Source organism: Cataglyphis hispanica, chromosome 4 (assembly GCF_021464435.1).
Source record: "Cataglyphis hispanica isolate Lineage 1 chromosome 4, ULB_Chis1_1.0, whole genome shotgun sequence".
NCBI classification, from domain to species: Eukaryota; Metazoa; Arthropoda; class Insecta; order Hymenoptera; family Formicidae; genus Cataglyphis; species Cataglyphis hispanica.
Window position 1 is genome coordinate 7,831,602 of NC_065957.1, and position 14,482 is coordinate 7,846,083.

Genomic DNA, 14,482 nt, shown 5'->3' on the forward strand with positions numbered 1-14,482 from the left:
GATCTGCACTCTTTGCCAACACACGCAACCCGGTACGGGATACATTTTTGTCCCTTCTGTATCGCGGGCAAAATTTTATAACACGGTCATGTGGTGGACCGACATCTGTAGTTGGTTGCACGTCACGGCTGATTTCACAAACGCGGTAGGGTTGCACCACGATTCGACATAACACCGGCAACGGCGACGATACGACCGTGCCTGACAAATAATGAAGCGCCGAGAATGAGATAGGGTCATTGTAGACCCTGAACCAGGCTCATAAAAGAGCTGACTGAGTCAATACACCTCGTGGAGAAATGTGCTTCCCGGCTGTCTATAGTATAGCGATTACTCAACGCGTAATGTCGAAATAATATTGAATAACATCGCATATCGAGTGACATCGCTGATTTATTATTTCAATGATAAATATTCGCAGTAATGTTCGCGCACGTAAAATATTGATAAGGTAATTTGGCATCAATTGAAATAAAGTGTCCGATCGCAAATTTCCGATTCTTGATATGGTCCATTTGCAGCTCACTTGGTTTTTAAAAGACAATTGCGCAGATACTCTTATTGCAACTATATTTTTCAAATTTTTCAATATTTGATTTATTACGTGTCTATATGCATTTTAAATATCGTTCTTCAGAAAGAGTTGCTATAAATTTGTAGGCGTATAAAAAAATATCTTTGAAAAACTTTGACATTATATCAAACCTAGATCTTTAAATATTTTATGCATGTATTATTAAATGATTAAACAATAATAACTACTAATTTTTAACTTTAGAAAAAAAATGTCTCCAGAATAGATTTTAAAATAAAATTTATCGGCGATATCACCGAAATCTTAATTTCATCGAAAGATGCGGCATATCGTAGAACAGTGGTCGTGAAAACACATATTGAGACGTCACTCGGCGCGCGGCTCGGGTGACGTCGGATTACTCGTAAATTTGTTAAACGTTTACATAAGACGTCGCCGTCGAGAGATTTATGCGCGCCGCTCCGATATCGTCTGCGGATCGAAGAAGAGCTTAAACGGTGAGGACGGTATACCGGATTTTAGATCGGATTTATATCTCACTACTTGGCGCGCGCGCCGTCTCATCCACCACCATCTCTCTCCGAGAGATTTACCGGCGCAGGCCTATTTCTTCACATCCACCTTTCATTCGTGGCAACTACAACAACCCGGTAATTGGTTCGATACACTTCGGCCCGGGGATGAGATCAGCGTTTGCCTCCGTGCGCGCGCGAGGCAGTTTACTTTTTTTATTTCGAAGGCCGTCTCTTCGGGATCGGCCGATATGGAATAGTAGGGGGATTCTTCTAGATCCTAGGTAGAGATTCCCGGAGCTCGCGAGAAAATGCGTCGAGGAGAACCCGGGGCGCGCTGAAAGGGGTGCACCAGGATGAATTTTCCTAGAGCGTTTGTAACTGAAATGTGCAATCGCATTCTTACGCGCGCGTAAATTCGCTCGCCGCCACGTGCCTCGTGGATTCTTTTCTTTTTTATTACACGATATGAAAATAAGTCCACGCCGACGGAGGCTGATATTACCCAATCATTTGACGATGATTCGCGATAGTTTCGAGTAATTCGCATCGAGAGTGAAATGTCTTTTTTTTTAGCCTATCACTTTCTGATAAGAAAGATTAATTACCCTTTCATACATTAGAGTTTATATAATGTTTCCAAAAAATTGCGGATATCTTTTATTTAAACTGACATATACATTTCTGCCCACTGCGTTTTGCGTAATAAAACTACGTCTAGCAATTCTGCGTCGTCGACAAAACAATTACTATGGAAATGTAAAGATGTCAAATTTTTTGACCTCAATTTCGCGACGATATGGTAATATTAGTTACGGATATGTTACCAATTTTCTCTCCTATATATATCTCTCTCCCCTCTCTCCCTCTTCTATGATATATAAAGTAATATTTATTGCGAAATCTTTATTCTGTACGCGCATAAGATAACGCTCAAGTAATCATACTTGCAAATTTAAGACATGTCAAACCTTTCACTAGCCTGTCACTTTTTCCACGCCCAACTGATCTGTATCAATCAATTGATACATGATGTATTCCGATATTAAAGTAATATATTTTTTCCATATTATATGAAAATTCAGTTACATACCTACAATATACGTACAATGTAATAATAATTAAAATCTTTTTCTAAACGTCAAACATGAAGTCATCTGATAGACATCTGATATTCTTTTAACGTTCAAGTTTTTTAACAAGTTGTAAATAAATATATTTTAGCTTTCCTATAATCACTGGAAATTAATTTACTCTACTGCATCACCCGGAGCAATAATCTTTTAAAAATCTTTATCATATTTTGTTAGCTTTAATTTCGTTCCCGTACGCCAAGGAGATGAAATTCGTTCGGATTTTTTTTCTTTTTCTTTAACCTCAGCACATCTTGGCGATTGATTTGTACGCGGTGCTCCCGGACGTAAGCGTTCTCTCGTGCCGTGGATGCCTCGATCGAGAAACCCTAAGTCACGTGCGTAGCTCCAATTAAAATTTTAAAGCCATTTCACGTCATCAACGGGCTATCTCTTCCCATAATGCATCATACAGAGTGAAGGGAAGATGCGCACCTCTCCACCTCCCACACCCTCCCACAGAGCGGCCGGTCATTCTAATACACGCCAGTTAATACATGGATATATATGCAACACGAAAGATAAACTGTAACAAAGGGTCTGCGTGGTATATAAACTCCCCGGAGGATCATCTTCTCAGTTCGCTTCGCGTCTTCGGTTCTACAGCAATATGAATAGTCAGGTAGGTCATCAGATAGTATCGCATACGATGTCGGATCGCTTTAACCCTTATGGCTACAAAAATGTAGCCGTCTGATAACGAGCATTGAAACTAATCCAATAATTTTAAATATTGCTAACAAAGGAATTCTGAATTCTCATGGGCTCACCAACAATTTCGAATTCATTTATTAAAATTTTTTCATTACTATTATATTATACTATTTTACTTATCTTTGTTATCATTTTTTTTCAATCTTTGTATATATGTTACTTAAAATTTAAGAAAAATGAAAAGATAATGATTTCTTTATTAAATTATTTTGGCTGAAAAGGATAAAAAAATGTGCAATGTGTCCGGATATTTTATTCTGTTAAGTAAATTTTAATTTCCCGAATATCGTATTAGCAAAAAATTATTTGTTGATTTTTAATAATAAAATGATTTAATAATTGTCATTTTTCGACTTTTATAATATACGTAATGTAAACAAAACTACGATCGATCATGTGTTCCTTGTATACGCAATCAGTCATTTAAAAAAAGTACTTAGCGAGACTAATATAAATTATTATAAATTATTATTCTTTTGTGAACAGATTATATCTTCATAAAGTGAATAAACAAGCAATTATAATTATCTTACACAGACAGCTTTTAAGTTTGCTTAATGGGAAAAGATGGAAGTAGTCGTAATGAGAATAAATTGCAACAGTGATCGCTAATCTAAAGTCCTCCATAACGCTTGCGCTGTATAACGTGCATATGCAACAGAATTTGCAATTATCTTCTATTGTGCCAGCGATGAATACTTTAGTCGGTGACAACGCGTCGCAATTGTGAAAGGTGCGACGTTTGTGACAAATGTTGCAACTTATTCCGATCATATGTACGCGGTTCTATCTTTTCTTGTATACCGCAACGCAAACATTGTGGTAAAAGCCGTTGTTAAAAAAATTTAATAATTGGGTGAAAAAATTATCACATATATTGAGAGAGAGAGAGAGAGAGAGAGAGAGAGAGAGAGATGATCGCTTTGAGAATCAACCCAAACAACACGCTTAAACGACGTCTTAAGAGACGTCTGAAAAGAGTAAAACGCCTCTTAGAAGTCTTTACGACTTCTTTCAAACACGCGTGCTGTTCGAGGAAGAGCCATTTCTTAATACGTTCGTGTAAACGGTAATAATATGTGATGAAATACTTGATTTTTTTATCGCGATAAAGAGATAGAGAGATATAATAACGTAATCAGAACCAGAGATTCCGTGTCGATAGCGTCTGAATCTTCCCTGCATATACGATGACGAACATATAACTACACTTAACAGAGAGATGTCCGATTGTGCCCCACTTTCCCTCAGCAGCACACGATTATCACAGCGGACACCGTCATTTCTCGCGTGTCAGACATTTCTTTCGTGATGATCCATTGAAACAACCCACGCATTTTTCCCGAGAATAAAAAATTTCAAGATTGAAACCAAAATAAAACGTGATGCGCGCCTTCCATTTTTTAAATACCATTAATAATATTCATTTTTAATAATTTTATATTTTGCGAATAACTAAAAAATGTAATATATACTTTACATTACAATTTACATTTGTTAATTCTATAATTATTTGTTCGTCATCGAAAAGTACTCCGTTATTATCGATTTAATCATCCATTTTTACTATCAAATTGATCGATAAAATCAATCAATCCAAACCTATCCGGATTAATCTGATGTAATTGATATGCTTCATTACAATTTATTATTTACCTTCATTAATTTTATTTTATAGTTGATCGTCCTGGTGCTGTCGTGCATCGGCAGCGACGTCCTGGCTGGTCTCCTGCCGGGTGGTGGTGCAGGCGCCGGGGGATATCAATACAGTCGACCGGGTGGTGGCGGATTCGGTGGCGGTGGCGGCGGCGGAGGATACGCAGGTGATGCTGGTTTCGGTGGCGGTGACTTCGGCGTCAGCAGAGCAAGACCCAGCCAGGCTTACGGCCCACCCGGAAGCGGCGGCGACGCTTTTGGTAGACCGAGTGCTTTCGGTGGACAGCCTTCATCATCCTACAGACAACCGCAGTTCGGCGACAGCGGCAGCGGTGGATACCAGGATCATGGTGCTGGAGGATACCAAGGAGGATATGGATATGGTGGACGCGACAGTGAAAGGGTAACAGCATACAATATTTATCATAAATTTTTTTCATATTTTAATATTTATCATAAATATTTTTTACTATTATATATTAATGTTTTTTACTACTTATTTTTTGAAATATTATATATATATATATATATATATATATATATATATATATATATATATATATACATATTTTGTATACATTAAGAGAAGAAATCATAAAATTTTATTTCAATATATTATTAAATAATATATCTAAAGATTGAATATTCTATATATTTATGATAAGTAAAAAATAAATATTTATAATATTTTATAAATATTTCTCAATATTTTTATAAAAGTTTTTATGATATTTATGTATATAAATCTTTACATGATGTATATAAATCTTTACATGTTAAATCTAAAATCATAAAAGTATTTATAAAATATTTTGATAAATATTTCCAAAATATTGAAGTAACTATCATAAATATTTCGTACATATTTTACAAATATTGTATGCTGTCTAGGAAAATTATTTAAATATTTTCGGAGAGTTTGAAAATTGAACTCTACATCTATTTCACATGGGAGACAATACGAGAAATAATTTCTTTCTCTTTCCTTTCTATCTTTTTCGGAAGAGATTGTTACTTTCAGAAAATTATTACCGTCGTTTCATTCATGTTTTAAGATTTATTTATTCGCAAAATTTAGACAGATAGAAAGAACACAATATACATGCCGAAAATAAAATTTTTTTTTGTCATGTACACGATGACAACTAATCTATTACGCATTGTTATTTCTCGTAGCCGCAGCCGTATAGCTTCCAATACGAAGTCGTCGATCCGCCGAGCGGCAATGATTATTCTCAACGCGAGAGTAGCGATGGTAACGTAGTTCAAGGAGAATACAGAGTTTTATTGCCGGATTCGAGGACGCAGATCGTTCGATATACAGCTGACAATGTAAACGGATATAACGCGGAGGTTCAATACGAAGGACAGGCTCGCGCTGGAGGATATCCAGGAGGCGGCTATGGCGGCGGTTATCAAGGAGGTATATTTTTAATAACATTTTTACAAAACCGTTAATATTGGACAAAATATATAAAATTATATCATATAAAATTAATAATTATCTTTAAAAATTTAAAATTGAATTAATAATGAAATTTTAAAAACACTTATTTTTCAAAAAAATTTTTTATATAAATAATGCGCAATTTTTCATCCATATATAGATGTTTCTTTTTTATATTTATTTATAAAGAGATTCTTATAATTTTTTAGCAGGCAGAAGCGGCGGCTTCGGCGGACCCGGAGGCGGCTTTGGCGGAACCGGAGGTGGTTTCGGCGGAGCTGGTCTCATCGGCGGCGACAGTGGCAGCAATCAATATTTACCGCCGCGCAGTTCTTATCGCAAATAAACGTCCACAACACGGGCTACCTTACCAAAATACGATATGTATGACGCGCGCATTTACGGAGTCAACCGTCACGGACCTCCCCTCGGCTTTCTATTCTGAGTATAATGATAATCCGAACCCCCAATACTACAAACACACACATACACTCACATATATATATATCTCCTTCTCCCAGTCACCTGCACCTCCACAGATCACTTTCACCCGTATTTAACGATTACACGACGACTAATTAGGATAACTTCATACGCATGCATGAGTGTGTATGTATTTATATATAAATATTATACGATATATATACGTATTTTTTTTTTTGTATACATGATATTTGTGTACTGTAAAACATACGCTTCTATACTTTCCGTTAAGCAATTATCAAACTCTTATATTTATGTACTTATTTATATACGAGCTTTGTAGTGAAACATGAATGAAGTATTGTACGCGGCGCGAACGCCTGGTGGCGGAGTGGGATGGAAGAGCCGATGATCAAGTCAATTACGCTATATAAATTTATTGTATTTAACAATTACTAAAATAAATTACAAACTAAGCACGAATATTATTTCGGAAGTAAAACTTGGATTGACATACAGAAAAAATCGAGCCGAGGTGGATTTATCTTCTCATCCAAGGACGAGAAAAACGTTAAAAATTCTGATAATATTCTGAAACTATTTTTTTTTATCTCAATGTTGCACGTGATTCTTCTTCTAATTCATTTTTTTAACCTGCTTTATAATCGATCTTTTATATCTCTTCAAATTTCAAGAAAAATCTTCAAACGCGTTTTAATTAAATTTACGTAAGAGATGATTTACACAGATTTGAATAAGATAATATAATAGAATATTTTTTTTTTAATTAATGTGATTAATTTCATGATTTTATATTTATCCTATTTCGTAGAAATTATCTTTTTGCTGTTATTATACGTTTGTATAAACTAGTTTTTTTATGCAGTTTTTCATGTAAGATATTTGCAACAGAATTTTTGCAACAATTTTTTTTTTATTAAGAACAAAATAATTTTAATAATATATTATCTTCGAAAAATTCTTCTAAAAAACGATTTTTCAAATACAAGATCAATCAAAATCATCAATAAAAGATTGAGCTAATTAACATTCTTTATATAGAATTATGTTTTTTAATAGCAAATCAAAACAAAATATTATTTATCAGCTATCCAAGCTATATAATCTATATTTGAAAATATAATCGATATATATCTAATTATAAAACAATGTTGATTTGTATGTACATACCTGACGATCATCGCGAATCAGTTGTATTTTTAATATGCTTCAGACAGAGAATAATTTGAAATATATCTTGACGACATTTTCGATCGATCCGGAGGCACAGAAGCGGATCATGACTTGAGTTGCCGAAATAAAATGTAATAACATTATTTAATACGTTACGCACAAAAAATATTAAACGCTTTATAAGATTATTCGCAATAATTGTTTGCCTTTAATAGATTAACTTTTGCGCACAAACAATCGCGAGAAATATGGAGCAGTTCGTTTCATCGTTGATGATTCAAAATCAAACTTGATCGAAATGCTCAAAAGAGTGCGCACCTCGCCCAGCGTCCGAATCAACCAATCAGAATAATAGCAGAATAGTATGTCATTGACCAATCAGGACAAAGAAATCTTTGCTCCTTTTGCTCTGATTAGTCAATTAAACGCTACTTCAGTGGATAGAACTTTTGAACGCATCCTTGAAATATCGAAAACACCGACATGACGTAAAATATATAATAAATGAAATATATAATTTTTTTCTTAAATCTAAAAAAAAAATTTAGATATCGAAATGTGTGACCTCTCAAAATAGTGAACTTTAATTATAATTAATAAATGTAGAAATTAAAAAAATTATTTATTCATTATTAATATTTTGTCAATGATAGCGTTATCACTAAAACTTTTTATTCAAAAATTGATTAGTTTAATATAAAAGATTTAATTCAATGTGTTAAATATATATTTGTAAAAAATATCAGTTTTTTACTTTTCGAAAGATAAATATATCATAATGAGATCACAAAAATCTACTTTATGAAGTCATATTCCACAATTTTTTAAGTTACTTATATAATAACTTGTAAATAACGTTATAGAGAGTTTATAAAGAGAGCTATAGCAAAAAAGATGTTATTAATAAATAATACGGAAAAATACATACATACATACATACATACATACATACATATATATATACATATATATATATATATATATATATATATATATATATATACACACATATTATATATATGTATATATGTATATATGTATATATATATAAATAAAAAATAAAATTTATCATATTTGCATGATTTTAATATAGTGTTATTTAATGATATAAAAATGAATAACATTGTATTATATTTATTGGATAACCTAGTAATGATTTTATGATTAAAGTAATTATTTTTTTGCTATATACAAAGTTTCATAAACATAAAAAAAATACTCTAGAAATTCTTTTATATTCTCAAATAAATTCTTGTATATGCATAAAGTTTATAACGTAAACAAAATTATCAGTTTATAATTAAAATTAAAATTATTTTCTCGTATATCATATTTTTTCTTTGGTTTTTGTCTATTTTTTTGTAAAAAAGTGAATAATATATTTCCTTAATGTAATGTTCATAATTGTCAAAATTCATATAACTGGTATATTTTCGAAAATCTGTTATGCGTGTCCTTGCCCTACAGAAAAATTGAATAGGTATAGTGCTTAAAGAGAGAAAGAGAAAGAAAGAGAGAGAGTAAAGAATATTTGTATCTAATGTAGTTCATTATAATTTAAAAAATTATAATAGTAAAATATTACCTTTGCCTAAAGGTGGCTTCCTTTTTATCATTTGAATGGATTTGTGTGGCACACCTCTTCCACCTGTGTATATACAAATATATATTAATTATTATTAATTAAATATAAAAATTATATCTAAATGTTAAAAATGTATAGTTATATACTTGTCTATGTACTATGTCTTACCAATAGGAGGAAAACTCTCGTCATCCATCGACATATAATCATCCATGATAGAAGCGCCAATAACATATGCTAGAAATAATTATATATATATATATATATATAGAGAGAGAGAGAGAGAGAGAGAAAGAGAGAGAGAGAGAGAGAGAGAGAGAAAGAGAGAGAGAGAGAGAGAGAGAGAGAGAGAGAGAGAGAGAGAGATAATAAAATGGTTTTGCAACTAAATATATATGTGTATATGTGTGTGTAATATAAAACACTAATTTTATTAGTAAAAAAGACAAAATATCTAATCAGAATAAAAAATTGTGTTTCAACTTACAGTTTTCGATATTTGGAGGTCGCAATGATTGTTCACCCAACTAAACATAATATAAATTAAGAAATAATACTATAATACTATAAACTTCAATTAATACAAAGATTGATGTATGAAAATACATACATAACTTGGCACATGTTTTTTCCAAGCATTAGAAGATTTATCAACTGGTTTATCAGCAGGTTTATCAACTTGTTTATCAGGAGGTTTATCAACTAGCTTATCAACAGATTTATCAACAGAGTCAGCAACAAATTCATTCAATTTGCTATAATCAATAACTTGCACTGGTTTTGATTCAATCCGACGACGCAGTTCATCTTGATATGACCTACTAGACACTTTCAATCTATGATATTCACTTACCTATCAAGATATTAATAATAAATTAATAATAATAATAGTGTTATTTATAGAAATTTAGTAAATCCTTTTACATAAAATAGTTAATAGTTAAATAATTTAAATATAATATACTTACACCTGTCATTGATAATAGTGTATTCTCAGGTTTAGATTCACAAGAATCATCAACTTTTAAGTTGCTAATCGAATATGTTAAGGTAGCAGCATCAGATTTGTCGGGATAATGTATTCCTGGGCACATATTCACTTCTAATGATTTACAAAATTCCTCACACAATATCCATGCCCATTGTTGCAATATAGATTTACTGCAATGTTCAGATCCTCCATCGACAAATTTGTGAAACTATATACATTGTAAAATATCAATATTGATTAATATACTTAAAAATATGTATATATAATATAAAGCAGTACAAACTATTTACAGAACATTCAAAGCCTTTTTCATGGATATACTTGTAGCGTGTAAACATGCGTTCGGCATAAACAGGAATATACTTTATTTCTACATCTGTTCTTTTTTTGTAAGCTTCATTTGCCAAATGTATAAACAATGCTTCCAATTCATAAACCTTGAAATCATCTCTATCTTGTTCTGTAATTAAAACACAGAAAAATCTGTTAAAAATCGATTAAAATATTTTAGAAATCTACATTAAAAATCTATTAAGATAATATATATTAATAAGTAGAGAGAGATGTATCAATATATCACACATTTTCTTATATGTTATGATGTGTATGTGTACATACACATCATAACATATAAGAAAAACATGTGTAAAACTGTTAAAGTATGTTAAAGATCAAATACTTACGTGCTGCGTCACACAATTTTCCTAATACAGATTGCACTGCTTTGAAACAAATTCTTGTTGTATAAAGAGGAGGATATTTGTTCACAACTTTTCTAGGTTCTAGAAAAGTTATCAATTTTGCATACATAACAGCAAAATCAGTTTCTCCACCTTGATATTCTACAGGTATATTATGAAAGTTTTGACTCATTTCAAGTGCTGCCCGTCTAGTTCCTAATGGAATATCAGCACTAACAATTATATGATGTACATCTTCTATACCATTTTCAAGTGAAAAAATTCCTATCGCATATTCGGCCGGAAAATATTCAAGGTCATTGTCAACAATCTTCGAAAAGAAAGAATTAATATGCATAAAGCAAAATTTTGATTTTGGCAAAACTGCAATAAAAAGATGAATTTTTTAGTATAGTAGCTTATTATCTGATATATTATATTCATTAAATTCATTATATATTCATTAAATTGAAGTAAATATATTTAATTTGTGTCTCATATATTTATTGGAAATTATGCCTAAAAAATTTCCAGAATATAGAAAAATATAAAATTTGATTTGCAAACAAATTAATATATATAACAAACTAATATATAACCATGTAATATGTTTTATATATATATATATATATATATATATATATATATGTATGTTTTACATAAAAAATTATTTACTATTGAGATTTATAGCTGTGTCAATAGAAAATTTTATATTTTCATGCATATCTTTAATGGCTTGCTTCGTCTTCTTTTCTTTTTGTGCACGATCACTTGATTCTCCAGAGGTTGTTTTCTTATCTTTGTTCTGTATTTGTCCTGCAACTTTATCTTGTTTTGCCATAGCTTCATATTGACCTTTTTCTTGTTTAGTTAAACTCTTTAACATAAAAACAGGGATATCTGTTATACAAAATAAACAAAAGTAAAGGTCATATTTATATATAGAAAATTTTTACGAAATGTTTTGGCAAATTTATATACAATTATAAAATCATTATTTCTCATTAAGAAAATAAAAAAAATAAAAGAAATTAATTTTTTTAGAAAAAAATAGAATGCTGCTAAATGAATAATCTTTCTTTGCGTACTCCAACAGAGATGTAAGCTTTTAAATTAATCAAAATTATCATGTTACTTATTATTCAAAAGTAATAAATCATTTGTTTATTCATTGTTTTCGAATAATCCGTATTTTAACGTTTTCAATATCAGTTGAGAATTCTGTTAAATTTCTTGTAGACATTACTTGCCACTCCTCATTGCATTCCGGATCTGCTTGAACATCTTTCAGCCCATTCGGAAATTTACGACCCTGCGCTTCCGCGCGCTTTTTCCATTCTTGCATAAAGAAAAAAAACGCATTTCTTCCTTTGGGTTTCGGCATTTCGTTCCGGTTTAAGAGAGAATAGTCAAAACTTCTTTCTTCTTTTCTCACGTTATGAAAGTTGAAACGCTGTATGCAGTGCGCGCCAAAAAGATTAAGATTAAGCTAGGTTAGATTAGATTAAATCGGCATTTTCTATAATAAAACGAGGTTGAGACAAAGAACCGTACTGTTTCAAAAAAGTTATCTCGGTTTCTCGGTAATCTTCCCTTCGACCCTTCGCCTCAATAGCCAATCGTGACGAGAGATGACATCCGATACGAAACTTTCTCTGATATAAATATTTGGTTCAAAACTAGTTTGGAGTAACATGACCAATCTAAGCGATATTATAAAATTATCAAAGAATGCGATGAGGCAAGGAGAAATATATATCCGAAATGTTTTCAGAGATGTATATTTATCTATATTTATTTTCAATAAATATTTTACAACAAAGCGTGAATAATTGCGCATATATGAAATTTTCATATGCTGCTCTTTATAGCTGCACTAGTTCAGAGTTTATCTTTCTCGTTCCAATGTGAAAAGAAAAAGATAAACTTGGAACTGGTGCAGCTAGTTCAGTAAATACAGAACAGAGAATAGATATCCAATCTGTCATCGGCGCCATAGATATACAAAATACATAGACAGAACACGGAGCCGCTCGAGAATCCTATCCACCAATCACAATCAAATATACAATCAAACCGAGCCTACCCGAAAGGTGAGAAGAAAATCGATTTCGAACCGAACAAGTATTCCAAATTCCGATGCCTATCTATGTATTTTATGCGTTTATGATCAATCCCTCTTGCCACCTTATCGGTAGCTAATATCCATCTATGTTTTTTTATATGTCTATGATCTTCGCGTGCTACACCCTCTCGCTCTCGGCTCACGCTATACTAATGCAAGTTCATGCCGGATACAAGGTATAACTGTAATCGCGTAATAGTAATATACGACGAGCATAAATGATGGTAAGATGGTAAGACGGTAACTTTTTCGTTGTATAAAAAGTAAATAATTTATTAAATGTCGTATTAAAGTTAAATATTCATTACTTCCCATTGATTGAAATCATTCAAGAGCTCGAAATTCGTGAATTAATCGGATTTCGCCATGGCAACATTTGTCCCGAAGTTTTTGAAAAAGATCTACTTGTATCTAATGAAATATGGCGACAATTTGTAAAGTTTACATTTCAGAAGTAATAATTGAGCGATCGGTACATTTAATGCAGAATTAATGTAATTTCGCGAATATTTATAATAAAATAAAAATTTAAAAAAATTACAAAAATTAAAAAATCTTTCGTGAAGAAACTTTCGTGAGGAAAATGACTTTTTCCTCGTCGTCTTATATTTTTTTTTATTAAATTTTATATATATGTAATTGTATGCGCGCGATTTTTCAAATCTTTCGTTTTATTTTTCAGAATTATCGATATCGATACGCAGCTTCCAACATTTGTGCGCGTATGATTTCCGTAACACAATCGATTATTTCGCAAAATCTAACAAACAATAATATTATGAAATATATATTATATATATATATATATATATATATATATATATATATATAAATAGTCGGCAGAAATCGCGCAACTGTAAAACTACCGGCATGAGAAAAGACTACACATTACGCGGCATTACTTGAGAAATAAGATTGTTAGCATGACATCTTCGCTAATTAGAACTTTAAGCTTGATGAAATCACAGCTACGCTGCGATCACATTTAATTATGCGAATCGGGGTTGAACGAGGATCCAACGAGATTTCTCACCGAATCTCAAACATCCGGATAAGAGATTTCGCAATATCGTTACGCTGCGAGAACTTGAGATGTAACAGAGTGCATCTTCCTATATATATATATATATTACATTTGCATATGCGCACGGATTCATTATAGTTCATTATTTTAACGAAAATTGAATAGATATATAATCATATCATCTTTTTTTTAATTTTTGGTGCAAATACCTTGATAATTAATGTTTAAATTAAAATACATTTTAAAGTAGATAATTGGTTGCAAATATTTCTGAAGAAACAGATTTGTAAAACCGAATAATAGAACATTGCATAGAAAATATATTATTTTTTACATTATAAAATACATATATGAAAGATAGGAAAATTTTCAAAGAAAGCAATATATCTCTTTATTTAATTTTGTCATCATATTTGTTCAAAGTTTAATATGTATAATTAAACGTGAAAGAGGTATGAAGTCA

At 31.5% G+C, this 14,482-nt stretch overlaps 2 protein-coding genes across 3 annotated transcripts; one reads left to right on the forward strand and one right to left on the reverse strand.

Annotated features, from left to right (window-relative positions):
* The first annotated feature begins 434 nt into the window (after nt 1–434).
* LOC126849236 (ATP-dependent RNA helicase A-like) lies at nt 435–6,903 on the forward strand. Its single transcript, XM_050590898.1, has 5 exons — nt 435–451; nt 2,718–2,802; nt 4,573–4,953; nt 5,727–5,973; nt 6,207–6,903. The coding sequence occupies exons 2-5, from the start codon at nt 2,791–2,793 to the stop codon at nt 6,341–6,343; spliced, it is 777 nt and encodes a 258-aa protein (XP_050446855.1). The 5' UTR covers nt 435–451; nt 2,718–2,790; the 3' UTR covers nt 6,344–6,903.
* Nucleotides 6,904–8,701: 1,798 nt separating this feature from the next.
* On the reverse strand, nt 8,702–12,713 carry LOC126849182 (protein maelstrom homolog). 2 transcript variants are annotated; one of them, XM_050590801.1, is made up of 11 exons: nt 12,425–12,713; nt 12,117–12,323; nt 11,546–11,747; nt 10,874–11,254; nt 10,481–10,650; nt 10,168–10,398; nt 9,810–10,052; nt 9,687–9,726; nt 9,368–9,436; nt 9,200–9,262; nt 8,702–9,075 (listed from the first exon to the last, which is right to left on the reverse strand). In XM_050590801.1, exons 2-11 carry the CDS (start codon nt 12,252–12,254, stop codon nt 9,059–9,061), a joined length of 1,554 nt encoding a protein of 517 aa, XP_050446758.1. In that variant the 5' UTR covers nt 12,255–12,323; nt 12,425–12,713; the 3' UTR covers nt 8,702–9,058. The 2 variants fall into 2 exon arrangements, with proteins under 2 accessions (XP_050446758.1, XP_050446759.1); XM_050590802.1 differs by lacking the exon at nt 12,425–12,713 and having other exon boundaries at nt 12,117–12,418.
* Nucleotides 12,714–14,482: the final 1,769 nt, after the last annotated feature.